At 27.9% G+C, this 18,696-nt stretch overlaps 2 protein-coding genes and 1 long non-coding RNA gene across 3 annotated transcripts; 2 read left to right on the top strand and 1 right to left on the bottom strand.

Annotated features, from left to right (window-relative positions):
* The first annotated feature begins 1,339 nt into the window (after positions 1 to 1,339).
* On the top strand, positions 1,340 to 4,716 carry LOC119613585 (golgin subfamily A member 2). Its single transcript, XM_037969612.1, has 4 exons — positions 1,340 to 1,516; positions 1,693 to 2,742; positions 2,855 to 3,379; positions 3,437 to 4,716. Exons 1-4 carry the CDS (start codon positions 1,460 to 1,462, stop codon positions 4,478 to 4,480), a joined length of 2,676 nt encoding a protein of 891 aa, XP_037825540.1. The 5' UTR covers positions 1,340 to 1,459; the 3' UTR covers positions 4,481 to 4,716.
* A 312-nt stretch (positions 4,717 to 5,028) lies between these two features.
* Positions 5,029 to 7,200, bottom strand: LOC119613588 (histone H3.v1-like). Its single transcript, XM_037969614.1, has 2 exons — positions 5,973 to 7,200; positions 5,029 to 5,489 (listed from the first exon to the last, which is right to left on the bottom strand). Exons 1-2 carry the CDS (start codon positions 7,057 to 7,059, stop codon positions 5,179 to 5,181), a joined length of 1,398 nt encoding a protein of 465 aa, XP_037825542.1. The 5' UTR covers positions 7,060 to 7,200; the 3' UTR covers positions 5,029 to 5,178.
* Positions 7,201 to 7,962: 762 nt separating this feature from the next.
* On the top strand, positions 7,963 to 8,668 carry LOC119613587. The gene is made up of 2 exons (XR_005232243.1): positions 7,963 to 8,210; positions 8,633 to 8,668. It is a non-coding gene; the product is annotated as an uncharacterized LOC119613587 (long non-coding RNA).
* The last annotated feature ends 10,028 nt before the right edge of the window (positions 8,669 to 18,696 follow it).

Below are 18,696 nucleotides of genomic sequence, written 5' to 3'. Positions count from 1 at the left end.
ACAAATTTTAATACAATTTAGTAAAAAACAAACAAAAACTTGAAAAACTTACAAAATTTATAAAAAAAATCTGTACAATATTATTTAAAACACTAAAAAAATTTGGTCTAACCTTAAAAAAACTATTTATAAAATTTTCTTTAATAACAAAAAATTTTAACTTAATATTTTTTTTTTCTAAAAAACTAATTGTATATAATTTCCTATATTTTAGTTACTAATCAAAAAAAAAACCTAATTTATTTATAGGTTTAATAAACTGTTTTTATTTTTATTTAATTAATTAATTTGCCAATTTATTTAAAAAAAATCTTTAAAAAAAACCTTATAGTATTTTTTTATAATAATATATATAAAATATATTTTTATAAATATAATTTAGTTGAATAAAGAAAAAATGTATTCCTCTTTTTTTAAACTGACTGTATACCAATTATTTACTTATAAATATTATTAATATATTTTATTTAATATATTTTTATTGTTTTTATTTGTATGTATATGTTTTATTTTTTTTTTATTATAATTTTGTTTTAAAGTTAAAATAGTTTTTTAAGTTACTCTACAAATTACAAAAAAAGAAAAAACACATATTTATATAAAATTATTTGTATATTTTTTTTAGAATTTGCTAAACATATTTTTAATTATTGTGTATAGAATTATTAATTTATGTATTATAATATAATTTAAAGCATTTATGTTTTTCTTTTAAAAGAAATTAAAGGAAAAAATTTAATGTGCTACTTGAAAAAGAAAAAAAAATAAAGACTAAATTAATATTAAATATAATAAAAATTAAGAGTTTTTTTTTAATAAAATGTTGGACAGCGGGATTTTGTTTAAAGAAATTTAAAAAAATTTCGATATTATTTTTTATGGAAAATTTGTATTTTTACTTAAAATCTGAATTTTTAGTAAAATTTTGATTTTTTTTAGTGAAATTTGTAATTTTAGGTTTTCGCGAAATTTTGAATATTAGTGAGATTTTGAATTTTAAGTAAAAATTATCTTGATCATTTTTACAGTTTGCTATTATACAAATAAGGCACAGAAAATACAGAAAATTTTATTAAACGAACACTTTTCTATACAAAATTTTATTAAAACACACTTATCTATAGGAAAGTTTCGAAATATCTGCTTCCGTGAATTTTTCTCTATTATTTTTTTTTAACACATAAATAACCGTTTTTAATGATAATTTTAAAATAACCGAAAATGTAGCTGTTTACTCTGCCATCTGCAGTTTATTTCTATTAATATGACAAGCAAACTAGTCTGGCAACTATATGTTTTTACTCTCAATTCAAATTTTTACATCTGGTGGCACAAAAAAGATAACAACACAGTAATAAGAAGAAGCATTGTATTTTTTATGTTTTCTCGCAATATTCTCTTGTTTTTATGTGAAAATTAAACTAAAATTAAGAAAATAATTAATAAAATCCGGTAAAAAATGCCCGAAGAATCAAAAGAAAGTAAAGCCAAGAAATTGGCAGCAGCTAGGAAAAAGGTAAATCTCAAAAACCTGTAAATACAGGAATAAAACAATACTTTTTCTTCCATGGCCTTAACAAATGACACGTCACTTGGGGTGGCAGGCAGCAGGCATACAAGAAAAAACAAACAATTATTGATTTATTAAAAACTAATAACTATTAACATATGTTTTTTGTTTAATTCAAACAGTTAAAAGAATATCAGCAACGTGGCACAGGCTCCGGCATACAGACAACTGGTTCTTATGCATATGCAGATTCTGCTACCAATAGTGGTCATGTTAGCAGTAATATTTCGGAGAGATCTGAATCAGAACTACAACTAAATGGTAGTGTTAACGATATAGCCCAAACGGAAAGTGTAAATGAAGTAGAAACCACAAATATTCAACAAAAAGAAGAACATTTACCAATGGAAAATGTCAATTATTTTGCTATGGAACAGCCCATAGTTAAGGCCGAAGAAAATGAAGCCGACAATAGTATTAAGCCTTCCACAATGAACGAGGAAACCTTTCCCGAGGGCTCACAAAACATAAATGCCATACAAGTTCTGATAACCGAAAAGTCTCAACTGACCATGGAGTTAAACAGATTTCGTACTCTATGTCGTGAAAAAGACCTGGAAATGGAGGAACTAAGGGTACAGCACAACAATGCTGCCAAGCGTGTTGAAGAGCTAACACAACGTCAGGTGGATATACAAAAACAACAAGAACAGCAAAGATTACACAATGCTGAGCTGCAGCATAAATTGGCACAAGCTAGAGCTGCCCAGGAGGACAACGCACAACACATCAATGAACTGCAACAGCAGTTAACGTTACGCGATGAACGCCTTAAACAATTGGAATCGGATTTCAAAGAAAAATCCAATGAATTGGAAATGAGTCAATTGCGCATACGCCAGCTGTCCGACGAAAATAATATAACCAAAGATAATCGTGTCGAGTCTTTAACACAAACCCAATTTATGTATGAACAACAAATTCGAGATTTACAGGCTATGGTGCAACAGCTAACACAGGATAAAGAACAGGCCAACACCCAGTATCAGACTTATGTCCAACAGTTAAATGCACAAATTCAACAATTGACCGAACGTAATAATGAACTGATGGATGAGTCTAGCAAATTGCAGGAAAGGGAAAAGCAATGGGTTGATCATATTCAGCAAATGGAAAAGGAAATACAAAAGAATATTAGCAGGCAGGCGGAAGTTAAGGAGGAAAAAGAAAAGGTAAGTTTTGAAAAAACCGAACAACTAAGCCTCTAGGAAAACAGTTTTATGTAAAAAACTATATTCGAATCCGATTTCGAAAATTCGATATTAATTTTTCACTTTTTTCCAGATTTCCTCCCCTGACGTTTCTCCTGCAAACGAACAGCAATTGAAAACCTTACAAGAACGACTCGATGAATTCGATTCCGAACGTTATGAATTTCAATTGAAAATTAAATCACAAGAAGATCGTTTAGCCAGCCTACAGCAGGAGCTAAAGCAAAAAGATATTGAACTGGAACAACTGAGAGAACATTTGGAAAATGTAACCTCCGAACAGCCAGATAAAACAAAACTATTAGCCACCATGGAATCAGATAAAGTGGCTGCCTCACGTGCCCTTTCGCAAAATGTCGAATTGAAAAAACAATTAGATGAACTAGAATTGCGTTTTGTACAATTGACTAATGATAAGGCTGACCTTATGACACGTTTAGATTCGGAACAATATACAAATCGTGAAATGCACACAAATTATGCCGCCATGGAGGAACGTTTAAGGACCATCGATGAACGTTTTAAATTCAAAGATGAGGAAATGATAAGACTTTCACATGAAAATGAAGAATTGAAAAAGAAATTGGAGAATAAAAAGGTAGGAAAAGAATTCTTTATTTTCTTAATTTTTTATTAAAATTGTTGATTTGTACAGATTTATAATAACGAAGAAGAAAACGAACGATATGAGCATGATCATCATGATCATGAGCATCATGATGAACATGATCATGGACATCATGATCACGGCGATCATGATCATGGCAATCATGGACATAATCACGGTCATGATGATCAAGGAAATAAAAAACATGATCAAGATCATGAAAATCATAAACATAATCACGATCATGATCATCATAAACATGATCACAATCATGATCATAGTAAACATGATTACAGTGAAGAACATAAACATGAGCATGATTGCCATGATCATCATCATCATGAGCACGCCGATCATGATCGCGCTGATCATGAATCTTGTCAAGAAGCTACCGAAGAGAACATTACTAACACGACCCTACAACAAACCCCTATAACCCATAAAAAGCCAGTCCAACCAACAACTGGCCACACAACAACTCCTCGCATTGCCACCGAGGAAGCTGTTGAAAAGCTACAACAACGTTTTACCCAACTAATGACCCAATGTGCAGACCTAACCGAAGAAAAACAACGGCTAGAACATTTAGTCATGCAATTGCAATCGGAAACCGAAACAATAGGCGAATATATTGCTCTGTATCAGACCCAGAGACGTATACTAAAACAACGTGAATATGAGAAGGCCGCTCAGACTGCCATGCTTCAGGCAGAACGTGAACAAATGCGTGAACGTTTAACTATGCTTAATAATTTGGTCAATAGTTTAGGTATGGAATTGCCACAAAAACAACACTTGAAACAACAAATCAATGAAGCCTTAACACAACAAAATGCCATAAATATAAACACTACGTATAGCCCAAACATTGAGAATAATACTATAGATTCTTCAGAATCTTCTTCTCCTCTAAATCAAACGACAACAGCAGCAACAACAGCAAAAGATTTAAATTCCCCTGAATCTCAACAGATTCTACACAAAATACAAGATATAATAACGGAAATTAAGGAAAATACCAAAGAATTACCCACCATATCACATTCGGTGGATCATTTAAATTGTTGTTCGGGTAAATTTGAGGTGGTTTAATAATGTATCTCGTCTTCTCTTTAGATAGAGTTGGATAGGATGATATTGCTAATATAATTAGATTAATAGTTTGGCTTTTTTTTTAAGAATAATTACATTCTTGTGTAAATATTTAGAATTTGTACAACAAAACTAAACGTAAACCTAAACTAGGGGACAGAAAATAATAAATTTATTTAATAATATTATGCTTTTTTAAACAAAATAAACAAAGCATATAATGGCATCAATTAAAACGAATTCTTTTACAAATAACAAAAACTATAAGTTGATTTTTGTTTTCAATAACATAAATAAAGCCATTTATTGGAAGCAACTATTCCAAAATAGTTTTAATATTTGGAATTTTGAAGAAATCGAACTTTATTTAAGTAATTTTAAGCTTTTTTTTAAATTCAAACTAGAAAACGAAAATTCGAGCACAATTTTAGAAATTCGAACTTTATCTTGTAAATTGGGTTTTTTTTTTCTCTCGAATTCGATATTTATTAGTGATTTAACCATAATTTCTTAATTAAAAACAAAAATATCTTCAACATTTCGTATTTTTCTTTTATTTTTATTTAAATACTAAATACAAACAATTTAAACTAGTTAGTAAAATTAAAAAATTAAACGCATTTCTATAGAAAACTGTCTAAAGAATAGAATTAAAAAAAAAATCGTTATTATTAAAAACGAAACTAAATGTTAAACCTTTATTTTTTGGTATCCGATTTCTTTGTGGATTTACCCATTGATTTCACTTTGGATTTACCCAATGATTTTGCTTTACTTTCATTTCTTAATTTTACTCCTATTTTTGGCTCAGCCAAATCTTTTGGTTTACACTGACGCGAAGGACGACGTGTAGAACAATCACTAGTTGTTGACCCCGATTCAGATTCTGTTGCTGCTTGGTTGGTAGTTATAGTAGATGGTTTTGCTGGTTTGCGAAATGAATTGCGGCGTGAATTTGGTGTGCTACAGGCAGCATCTTTGAAATTTCCTAACGTCATATCCGTATAATCTAAAGAAATCAAAAAAAGAGATTAGAATATTTTAGAAAATATCTTGAAATACATGTTCCGAAATCGCATTTCTATAGAAAATATTATAAAGAAGAAAATATCACTTTTCTATGGAAAACTGTATAAAGAAGGTGCTTTTCTATAGAAAACTGTATAAAGAATACACTTTTGTATAGAAAACTGTATAAAGAATACACTTTTGTATAGAAAACTGTATAAAGAAGACACTTTTGTATAGAAAACTGTATAAAGAATACACTTTTGTATAGAAAACTGTATAAAGAAGACACTTTTCTATACAAAACTGTATAATGAAGACACTTTTCTATAGAAAACTGTATAATCAAGACACTTTTCTATAGAAATCTGTAAAAAGAAAACATGTTCCTATAGACAAGTAAAAAAGGTTGTTTCCTGTGTTTAAGTACTTTTCTATAGGAGCAATATCTAATCAAATGATTTTTATAAACCCTTAGATTTACCGTCCTCCGCAGACAGATCAAATGCCTGTGTTATGGGTATAGATTTATTTCTCAATGATATATGTCTAACATCACAATTTCTTGGCTCCTGTAAGGTTTCTGACTGATCTGCTGAACGTGTGTAATGTAGTGCCGCCCTATCACCTCTGTCTGTTACAGTTGATTCCATTTCAGAATCTGTTGTATTTTCTTGATCAAATGAATTTTTATTAGTTTTATTCTTTCTAGGTCGTCCTCTTTTACGTATAGTTTTATGAGGAGAATTATTATCTTTACTGGAGTTTTGTGTTGTTGAGACTAACACCATGTTTGTAACATCTTTAAGTGTGGAACGTCTAGTAGTTGAGATGGTGTTGTCAGCAACCGTAATTTCTTCCACACTTTCATACATAGACTCAATATTGTTTTCATCATCAGTCAGTTCTTCTGGATTGTTATCTTCTTCTTCGGTCTCCTCCGAATCTTCATAAATAATATTAAGTGGTTCTTCTTCTGCTTGTTCTTCTTCATCTTCATTGAGGTTTTCTGTAACTTCTGGTTCTGTTGGCTCTTTTTCGGCAATAGTTTGGCTTTCCTCAACATTTTCAACTTCTTCTTCCTCATTAGGCTCCTCCACTTCTTCTTCCTCCCTTGAGCTATTGCTACTTCTTCGTATAGGTGAAGTACTACATACCGATTTACGTGAGTTTAAAATAGAATTTGATCGTTGAAATTCTGCTGTTAATTGTGAGCTACGTCTACGTGATGATCCTGTAGATCTTTCCCCACTATCTGAGGATATTCTAGATATTCGAGGTGTCCTACTCGTTGTCAGCGTCCTAGAAGTTGTAACTTGTCTTTCCCTTGACGGCACATACTTCTGTAGTACGGGCAAAATATCACTATCCGGCTGTACAGTCTGTATTAGATGTATAAAATTTTCAACAGCCCAATTGTAACACTCTTTCCGTAAAATCACACTGCTTTCATGTTTTTCCATTAGTTCTCCTTTTAACTGGATAATTTCATCACAATATAACTTCATGTTTATACGCATAGTTTGTACTTGCTCGATGAGCTCTTTATTTAAATCGCGGTAGTAGCTCATTTCGTGGCAGCTATTACTTTGTTTGTTTATAAAAATTTATTAGACAATAAGATTTCTTTAATAATAAATAATTTTTACAATAAAAGACGCGTTCCTACTTGGTATTTTTTCACTTTTCAAAATGAAAAACAAAAATGCTGTAGCAAACTGTTTTATCTACGGTCACTGTCTTATCAACAAAACAGGGTTGTATTTTGAAGGTATTATTACAAGAAAGCATTAAAGAAGCGATTTTATTATAGAAAACTGTTTAAATAAGACATTTTACAATAGAAAAACAACTGAAAAGACATTTTCTATAGAAAAGTTTCTAAATAACAAAAGTTTATTTTAAGAAACCATAAAAAAAACATTTTTATAATAAAGCATTTGAACTATGTACAGAAGATAGTTTTCTACAGAAAAAATTTTAAAGAAAACACAGTCTATCGGAAACTAGCAAAAGAAGAAATTAAATATACTATATATAAAGATTTTAAATTAAAGAAAACACTTCTATATAAAAAAACAATAAAAAATAAAAATTTTTATCGTATTTTTAAACAAACACTTCTACAACACTGTTAATTTGACAGTTTCCTTTGACGATTCGGCTTATAACCAACTAAGCCTAGCCGTCAATAAAATTTAAAAATCGCCGTTAAAAATGTTTCTTTAGAAAATTTCGAGAATTGTAAATAAAACAAAAATTATTATTTTTCAAAAATATTCTTTTATTATGCTGCGTTTTGATGTTGTTATAACATTTCAATATATATGGTATTGCATGTGTCTCTATGCGAATTGTTTATGTATTTCAAAAGTGCTGAAAACTGAAGCCGGCTTAGCTCATGTAAAATCGCCGCTGAAGTTTTCAGTGCCATACGCCGGCATTATTGTTTGTCGGCACAGGTCTCTCTTGAGTATTGCGAATTTTCACTTCGTTTTGTTTCGTTGTTCAAGAAAGGTGGTTAACAAGGAAAAAACGCGCAAATGTTTTTACAATTTTTTCGAAGAAAATATATGTAAAAATTGTAAAACCAATTTATAAATAAAAGTAAACGATTAACAATTAATAAACGCTATCTAAAAGTAATAATAAAATTAACTAACGAGCGTATAAATATAAAAAACCAGAGTGTGAGTGTTTTAAGTGGAATGTGTGTGGATGAGTAAGAAAAAAAAAAAAAAAGAAATGAACTGAAAAAGAAGTTGGAATTACAGAAAAGAAGTGTAACCAGAAGATTAAGTTGGAAAAGACGAGATTTATCAAAAATTATTATAAAAATTCATAAAATTTTACATTTATTGAATATTTTTTGCAAAATTTTTGTTTCTTTGACAAAATTTTAGTTAAATTTTTTCATATGCTACTCTTGTGACTTTTTCTTTTGGTTTACACTCTTCTTTTTTTGTCATTCTTTTAGCAGCAACTTTTTTCTGCTCTGTTATCTGGACTTCCTTTTTGCTTGTTTTCTTTTCTTTTGAACAAAAAAGTTTTATCAAAATTATTATTTTTAATGTGTTTTGTGTGTTACTTTTGAAATTATAAAAATATAATAATTTAATTTAACTAAAAATAATTTTTTCTTAGTATTTAACGAAATTGTAAAACAAAGTACTAGAAATCGAAAAAAAGAAGACGAATTTTTTTTATTGTGCGTTTAATAATTACAACAATTTGTGTTTGTGTGCTGTCAACACCATCATCATTGTCAAAATTTTGATAATCATCATCAAAAATTAGCATCAACTGAAAAAAAATTCTCAAGGTGAGTTTCTTTTTTTTTATTACTTTCTTTTTCTTTAAAGAATTTATTTATTATTCAAATATCGTTTCAAATTTAGGGTTTTGTAAAAAATTTTTGTTTTGTTGTAATGTGGGCAAGAATTGAAATGAATGCAAAACAATTTGACCCATTTTCATTTGCATCGTATTGTTGTGTTGCGTTTTTTAGGTTAATAATGGATGCATGTAATAAAAATGTTTAAGGATATTTTTGTTTTGTTTTTAATAGAATATGATTGGGGATTAAAAATATTCTGAAAATTGATATTGAAAATAAAATAAATTGAATATAGAAAGATTTCTAATCTTGAAGCTCTAGTTAATATCTATTTTTGTACTAGTTCAGTTTTAGTTCTATTTAGTTCATTTCTAATTCAGGTCTTGTTTAGTTCTAGTTCAGTTCTAGTTTAGTTCAGATCTAGTTCAGTTCTAGTTCTCTACTAGTTCAGTTCTAGTTAAGTTCTATTTCAGTTCTAGTTCTGTTCTAGTTCAGTTCTAGTTCAGTTCTAATTCAGTTCTAATTCAGTTCTAGTTCAGTTCTAGTTCAGTTCTAGTTCAGTTCTAGTTCAGTTCTAGTTCAGTTCTAGTTCAGTTCTAGTTCAGTTCTAGTTCAGTTCTAGTTCAGTTCTAGTTCAGTTCTAGTTCAGTTCTAGTTCAGTTCTAGTTCAGTTCTAGTTCAGTTCTAGTTCAGTTCTAGTTCAGTTCTGGTTCAGTTCTAGTTAAGTTCTAGTTCAGTTCTAGTTCAGTTCTAGTTCAGTTCTACTTCAGTTCTAGTTCAGTTCTAGTTCAGTTCTAGTTCAGTTCTAGTTCAGTTCTAGTTCAGTTCTAGTTCAGTTCTAGTTCAGTTCTAGTTCAGTTCTGGTTCAGTTCTAGTTAAGTTCTAGTTCAGTTCTAGTTCAGTTCTAGTTCAGTTCTAGTTCAGTTCTAGTTCAGTTCTAGTTCAGTTCTACTTCAGTTCTAGTTCAGTTCTAGTTCAGTTCTAGTTCAGTTCTAGTTCAGTTCTAGTTCAGTTCTAGTTCAATTCTAGTTCAGTTCTAGTTCAGTTCCAGTTCAGTTCTAGTTCAGTTCTAATTCAGTTCTAGTTCAGTTCTAGTTCAGTTCTAGTTCAGTTCTAGTTCAGTTCTAGTTCAGTTCTAGTTCAGTTCTAGTTCAGTTCTAGTTCAGTTCTAGTTCAGTTCTAGTTCAGTTCTAGTTCAATTCTAGTTCAGTTCTAATTCAGTTCTAGTTCAATTCTAGTTCAGTTCTAGTTCAATTCTAGTTTAGTTCGGGTTTAATTCTAGATTAGTTCCACTTGGAATCTAGTTAGTTTCTAGGTGAAATCTTTTCTAGTTCTAATTGGAATTTATTTCATTTCTAGTTTAGTTTTAGTTCAGTTTAAGTTCACTATTTTGCAAACATTAACACTTTTTCTAAAATTCTTTTATTTGTTTTTATTATATGAAGTATAATTTTCTCTATTATTCACCATTGTGACTTTTTTTTCATATCTTATCCGCCAAGTTTTAGGTTTGTAAATACAATATTTTTTTTTATATACAATATATAAACGATTTTTTGCTTTAAATGATAAGATAGTAACAAAACTGATTAGGTGTGAGATTGCTGCAAGGGAATTTATTTTAATTTCTATTTGTTTTTATACAAAAATTATGGAAACTACTTGAACTTAACAAAGAGACTTTGCAAAATAATTTGAAAAAATGTTAACTACAAAACAATAGAAATAAATTTTAAATATCATCAAATGCAAACTGAAATTTATTAATAAATTTTAATAAATTTCTTTTTTTTAAGTGCCTTTTTAAATTATAAACAAACAAATCAAGCTATGATCATTTGATTTGTTTTTCACTCCCCCCTACATTGTTTTTGCTTTAGTTGTTTAAAAGTTGCAGTTGTATTTTTCTCGTTTGTTTTACCCCCCTCTGTTAAAAACAACAATGAAACAGCCTACCCACACTCTTGTTTTTGTTTATAGACAATCATTTATGCATATTTAACAGAATAAATTGCCATTTTTTATGTAGTCTTCCGTTTGTTAAATTTAGTTTTGTTTATGGAGAAGTACAAATCATCATAGATTAAAATAGAAAGATTTAATAGATGAATGGAGGTGAAATAAAGCGATGTATGTTGTTAGTAAAGTTGCCAGAGTATTAACAAATTTGATGATTAAATAAAATTATACAATTATTTATTACGAATTTTCTAAAACATGTAAAAGCTTTTAAGGGCTTATAAAAATCTTAAAATAATCAATATATATTCTCAAATTTGGAAACATTGCGTTATGTTTTTGTTCTAATAGTGTCAATTTTAATTTCCTTTTCAAAATGTGTGGTTTAACAAATATACTTTACCCCCCTATGAAATTCATAAAACCTATCCCAACAATTTCTATTTTATACATTTCATTTGTCGATGTTTGTTGGTTTTTTTTCTGTTTCTATGACATTGAACTTTTGTACCTTCTCTCTGCGTTGTTTATCTCATGTGTGTGTGGGAACTTTGACACAATTAACCATAAAAAAAAGATCAACAATAGTGTATAATTGTTATTGTTTTATGCTTTAAAAAGTTAACTTTTTTTTAACCACAACTAATGAACATTTTCAATTGAAATTTAAACTTTTAATATATTTACTTATTTATGCACTAAAATGAAATAAAAAGAAAAAAGGGCTGTTAATTATTTTAGTTTGCACACATTATACAAAGTACAAACACTTTGAATTTATCAACAATTTAATGAGAGCATTTAGAATTTTCAATTAGTTTATGTCATATGACAATTTAGCGTTTTTTTTCAACGAGATTTAGAGTTTTTTATAAACATTAAAACGGGATATAGAATTTTCTATTAGTTATTGTCATATGGCATTTGACAATTTACCGTTTTTTTCGATTAGATTTAGAGTTTTTTAATTGAAAAGTACAATTCTAATTAGTAAGCAACTTTGTTTTAACTACAAAACACTTAAACTAAAGATCAAATTGTATAGTAAAATAAATTTTAATAGTTTCAAGCATTTCTTATAATAACTGGCGATTTTTATCTATAGCTAGTTAGCCACACTGTCCATTTAAATGGTCTTATTGCAACTATTTGTAGTTTTAACGGTTGTCATTATTGTTTATGTTATTTACATTTCCATACAAAAACAAATATTTATTTATGTTTTTGGTACAATATTTATGTGCTGATGATGATGACACCACATGCAGAGCAAAGCTGCATAAAATCACACTATCTCTCACACTCACACAGACAGCAGCATAGAAAACAGAAACTGCGACAAGGCGGCAAATAAATGTGACTACGCGTCGTTGTCGTCGTCAGATGTCATTTGTTTAAAAATGTGTAAATAAACTTTATGTGGGTCATTTGAAAAGAAAAACAAACACAAAACAATACTTCAACATATAAAATCATTAAGAGTCAATGAATTTTTTAAAAGAAGATTAACAATAACAAAATAATATAGAAACAAATCATATAGAATAACCGAAAACAAAAGGTATTTGCAAAAGAATTTTAAGAAAAAAGAAAAAAAAAAAATAACTAAAGTAGTTCAGTAAAATATAATAGGATTTAGGGTGTTAAATTACCGGGTTAAGTTAATTGCATTTTGTTTTCAAAACATAGGAAAGTGTACAACTACTAGATTTAGTTGTTAACTGGCTGGAAGCAGAAATGAAAGTAAAAGTTTTACTTCCTAATGTAAATTGCAATAAAATCTTTTAAGATTTTGCACCACCAGAGTTGCTAGAAAGGTCAGTGAACTTAATAGATTGAAAAGAGTTAAGACTTTTCAAAATTAAGGGTTTAGTAACGAAAATTAGAATTTCTGGTTAGATTTAGAGTTTTTGGTGAATTTTTAGTTAAAATTTTACATTTTGGTAAAAATTTGAATGTTTAAGGAAATATGAATTTTTAGTAAAACTTGAGTTTTAAGTGAAATTAAGATTTTTAGAAAAATTTTAGTTTTTTTTTTTTTTTTGTTAAAATTTTTTTTCTGAAAATTTGCTTTTTATTAACAAAAAGTTTATTTTTTATAAATTTGATATATAAATAAAAATTTTGAAGTTTAGTGACAATTTAAATTTGTAATGAAATTCGCTTAACAAAAATTTGAATTTTTGATGAAAAATTTTAATTTTTTGTTGAAAATTTGAAATATTTAAAAAAAAATTTATATTTCTAGTGAAAATTTGAACTTTTAATAATATTTTCTTAACAGTGTTTTGAAAAAGCTTTTGAAAAACTCTTAAAAAAACAATAGTTTGTCAGTGATGCCACTATATTATTGTCAATAATCGCTAATTTTTTAGCCCCAAAATCAAAAATTTCACAGGTTTAATTTATAAATTTTCAACAATTAAATTGTTTAAGTTAAATCTTAAAAACTATAAATTCTGTTTGATTTCTGATAGATTTCCAACTTGAATATACAATACAATACGTTTCTTAAATCTAAAGAGAAAACATTTCCTTTGTCACATCAACAACTGCCAATTGATTTGACACATAATAGTTAGCTAAATAGGGATTTCCTGGGTTACCATAATAATATTCAGTTTAGGCAGTGAATACATAAATGAATAACTTACCTTGACCATGAAATTTACTCTCTGTACACTTTTTTAAATTAATTAATTTTATTTCCTATAAAATTTTTTTTTTCGTTTTAGATTAGATAAATGATTACAATTATTAGTTTCTTATATTTTCATTAGCTTTTTACAATTTATTAGCCCTTTTTTAATAAAATAAAAAAACATTTTGTACATTTATCACACATTTTACTAAATTGGTGGCTCCCTTTTTAATACATATTTGATTTTACTACTACAAACTTCCGATTAACTAAATAATAAAAAGCTATATTAGTTCAAACACCTAAATTTGGGAGGGTGATTTTGATAAAGCAACCATTAAATGTATAAAAGATTATTGTTTGTACACTGGCCTTTTATTTGTCATTAAATGTAGATAGAAAGCAATTAATACAATGACTAAAATGAATGTACAATCGAAAATAAAAAAGGGCACACCTTGAATTTAGAGCACAAACATTAGACAACATAAAATACACTAGAATCATTTTGTCAAAAAGACTAAGTAAACCTAAATTGTATTGACCAAGGTGGAGTTTTACAACTGAAATTTGAAACAAACCTACAATTATGTGTCCGTGGGTTTTTTTTTTTTTTGCTTTATCACAACTCAATTAAACAATACCATGGCGTATTGTTGTGTGTGTTTTATGCAGAAAATGTAGGCCTGTCATTTTAAAAATAAAACGGAATAAATATTGCAAAAATATAAATAAAACAACATTAAATGATGTAGTTGTCATGATTTTCTCATAAAACCAGAAGTTAAATTTTATATTATTTTTATTGACGTTTAACTCAATATAATAAAACTGTAAATAATTCAAAAGTTAACTGAATCATAATCTGAAACAGTTATTAAAAAGAATGAAATTATTACAATATTGTTCGAAGTAAATTATTTGAAGAGATTCAAACAGTTTCATTCCTAAAATCAGCTGTATTGACCACACTGCATCATAATAACTTATGTTAAAAGTCTAAAAGCTCATTTGGCATCTCTGTTCTATAAACATTTGGCATCATTCCTTTGTTGACATCCTTTCTCTCACATATACTCAGGGCTACCAGATGAATTTTCTTAAAAAATCGTTTAATAAATTCTGTAAATGAAATTTTTAAATTTAATTAATTTACTAAATTACGTTTTATTAAAGATTTAAAACTTTTAAAATTCTGTTAACAAAAAATATAAAGATTTTCTATAGTATTTATAAAGTAAACGTAATTTTGCAACAATGAATGCGAACAAAAAAATTGTCAATGACTCACAACTGTTATTTTTTTTTTGTGCATTTTTCATCTGAATTGTTATTATCATTGCGGTATATAAATTATAGTTGTAAGCAACACATGTATGTTGCATTCATCAAACACCATCATCATTTACAATAACATGATGTATACATCATCAACTTTATTGTCATCATTTCTGTCATGATCAACATGATTAACATCTATAGTTTAAGTAAACCGGAGCACAGTGGGGAGGAATTTGTTAAAAGTGCTGTAAAAGCATACTGCATACATAGTCAAAGATTAGACTAGAATATACTATGGATTATTCTATAGGCTAGACTATAGAATAGACTATAGACTAGACTATAAACTAGACTATAGACTAGACTATAGACTAGACTATAGACTAGACTATAGACTAGACCATAGACTAGACTATAGACTAGACTATAGACTAGACTATAGACTAGACTATAGACTAGACTATAGACTAGACTATAGACTAGACTATAGACTAGACTATAGACTAGACTATAGACTAGACTATAGATTAGACTATAGACTAGATTATAGATTAGACTATAGACTAGACTATAGACTAGACTTTAGACTAGACAATAGACTAGACTATAGACTAGACTATAGACTAGACTATAGACTAGACTATAGACTAGACTATAGACTAGACTATAGACTAGACTATAGACTAGACTATAGACTAGACTATAGACTAGACTATAGACTAGACTATAGACTAGACTATAGACTAGACTATAGACTAGACTATAGACTAGACTATAGACTAGACTATAGACTAGACTATAGACTAGACTATAGACTAGACTATAGACTAGACTATAGACTAGACTGTAGACTAGACTATAGACTATACTAGACTATAGACTATAGACTAGACTAGACTAGACTATAGACTAGACTAGACTATAGACTAGACTATAGACTAGACTATAGACTAGACTATAGACTAGACTATAGACTAGACTATAGACTAGACTATAGACTAGACTATAGACTATACTATTGACTAGACTATAGACTGGATATGAATTAATAACTTCTCCCACTGTGCAGTGTAGCCACATTTTGTCATTGTGCTATTTAAATATTAGAACTCTTTTTTTTCTATTAATTTATTTTATAAATCATTTATAAACACTAACACAAATAGTAAATACGTAGGCAAACACAAGTATATAGTTAATTTTACTATATTATATTGTTTTTCTAAAACCACAAATGCACTCAAGTTTTGTCGTAATCTCAAACACAAATTTTTACAAAAAAACATAAAAAGCGCAACAAACAAATAAAAAATTAAGGTCTAATTTACTTGTTCTACTATAAATTAACTTTATATAGTAAGCAGTAACTGAGCAGCACAACCAACGATCTAGACTAAAAAAAAAAACAATAAAAAATGCTATGAATTGCATTTAGCACACAAAAATTGTAATCGTAAACGCATTTGTAATTATATCTCAAAACAAGTGCTTGTCAAGGATTATTTTACAAACATTTATAAGCATTTCTATACTAAGAACGTGGGTTGGATAAGAAGTGCAGGGGCTTGATGGAAATGGGTGGCGAAATGAGTTAATAAAAAATGTTTAACCCTTTTTTATACAATTAAGCTTTAACTATAAAATTTTGTGGTTAAGAACTATATTTTTAGGTTAATTAAAATCATTATGGTATTTTAAACTTAAATATGGCAATACCATGTCACAGTTAGTACGGCTCAAATTGACATCATTGACTAGAAGTGTTACAAATTAGGTAGTTTTCACTATAAAACGCTTAATATTAATAAATTTTGCAATTCTTTGGAAAATTGCAAACTTTTTAAATTATAAAATATTTATGTAAAATTTCTACTACGTTTTTATTATCCACTACCTGTTGATCACGTTTATAAGATGTCATTCATAAATGACTCATAATCTAAAGGTAAATTACAAATGTTAGAAAAAACCGTAATTAATAATTTGTTTGTATTTGCTTTGGCACTTATTTAATCTATTTAAACAATAAATTTTTTATTTGTTTATCTCTCGTTTTCGTTCCTTTAGACTTTTTTTTTATATAAAACACCTTTTTTCCTATAGATTTTAGCTTGTCAGTACAAAAGTTGACATTTGTTTATTTATGGACTAGTTGTTGTTTAAATTGTAAATAATTTATATACTATAAAGAAAATGAGAGAATACAGGAAAACTAAATTGTAATATTTATAAGGAAACTTTTATTATTTAGCCTTTTAAACTATTTAACTTTTTCATATTTATTTTATAAAACTATGTCGTACTTTTCTATTCTTTTGTTTTAATTTTCAAATAGTTAAGTAAACATTAATGTTTTTACCTCTAGATAAGATTGTGCAAAAAATATTAATAAATTATAAGAAAATTATTGTACTTAATATGATTCATAGGGGTTTTTTATGATTAAGGTTATTGTTTTATAAATGATATAGAAATAAAGTTTTTAATCACTTTTAAATTTAGAGAGATAGATAGATAGATAGATAGATAGATAGATATATAGATAGATAGATAGATATAGATAGATAGATAGATAGATAGATAGATAGATAGATAGATAGATAGATAGATAGATAAAGGTAGATAGATAGATAGATAGATAGATAGATAGATAGATAGATAGATAGATAGATAGATAGATAGATAGATATAGATAGATAGATAGATAGATAGATAGATAGATAGAAGATATTGCGCCTGGTTCCTTTACCAGTGCCTCAAGTTGAAAACCAATCCTCGATCTGCGGTCTGAAAGATAGACCATGACTATAATGCAGACTGCTCAATTAATTTCACTACTTACTAGCTTATAGACTACGATATATACTAGACTTTAGATTCGACTATAGACTAAACTAAAGTCAAGACTATATGGACTAGTCTTTAGACAAGACTATCGTTAGACAAAACTATAGACTAGATTTTAGTCAATTCTAGAATACAATGAAATACTCCAAACCAGACTGTAGCCAGAACTATAATCTTTAGTACTCTAGTCTAATGTCATCGCCCTTTAGTAGAGAAACGTTACAATTTGTATGTTTCATAAATCACGATTTTTCCTCCAATACTTTCGCTTTTATAAACATCAGTTTAAAGTTTTTTTTTACATTTTTACTTTAAACATTATCTTTCATACGTAACATTATTTGCCAATAAAATGTTAAATATTTTATAGGTATGTTTGTATAAGCCTAAACTTTTAGCATTAGAGTGTGTTTATTGAAAAAATAAACGTAACAAATTTGTTTAATTTTCATTAATTTACATAACGTTAAAATAATGTAAACAAATATATGGGAACATCTCGGCACATTGATAGACTTTCAATGAAATATTAGGCGGTATTTAAAGGTATAATTTCATTTAAATTTTGTTTTAAATTAGATTTAACACATGGTCCTTTTTATCTACATACATATATTTTTGACATTATCACTTTAATAAAAGAGTCTGGTATCATTACAAACAGTGCTGTTAATGTATTTTTATATAAATGTACTGAAAATAATTTCTAATTAGTTTAACTGCTGTTTATTTATTGTCGTTTAAAAATTATTCATATTTATCTCCATCACTGAAACACTACTATTACCTTTGTTATATCTCACCACCATTGTCAGTAACTTGTCACTCTAATATTACATTTATTTGCATTTACCGCAAAAAAATCAAATATTTGTTTAATAACACGCCTCTAGTTTTTTTTCTAATGTTGTGTGTTGTCATCACCGTTTTTTTTTTTTTTTTAATTTTTTTTTTCAATATTTATAAACATATTAAATTACTAAAGCTTTGTGTACTTATAATATCGTTTATTTAGAGAAAAAAACTACAATTATGTAATTTCATTTGACATTTGTCTCTAGTTTAGAGGGCTTACAATTAACATCTACCGAAAACGCAATTGTCATCATCAAATCACTTCTCCTAACTGGCTTCTGTCTTACT

The sequence above is a fragment of the Lucilia sericata genome, unplaced genomic scaffold, assembly GCF_015586225.1.
Source record: "Lucilia sericata isolate MDLA Ls3-8-SP2 unplaced genomic scaffold, ASM1558622v1 Contig002205F_arrow, whole genome shotgun sequence".
Classification (NCBI taxonomy): Eukaryota; Metazoa; Arthropoda; class Insecta; order Diptera; family Calliphoridae; genus Lucilia; species Lucilia sericata.
Note: the sequence above shows the minus strand (reverse complement) of the source record. Positions and strands in the feature narration are given on the sequence as shown.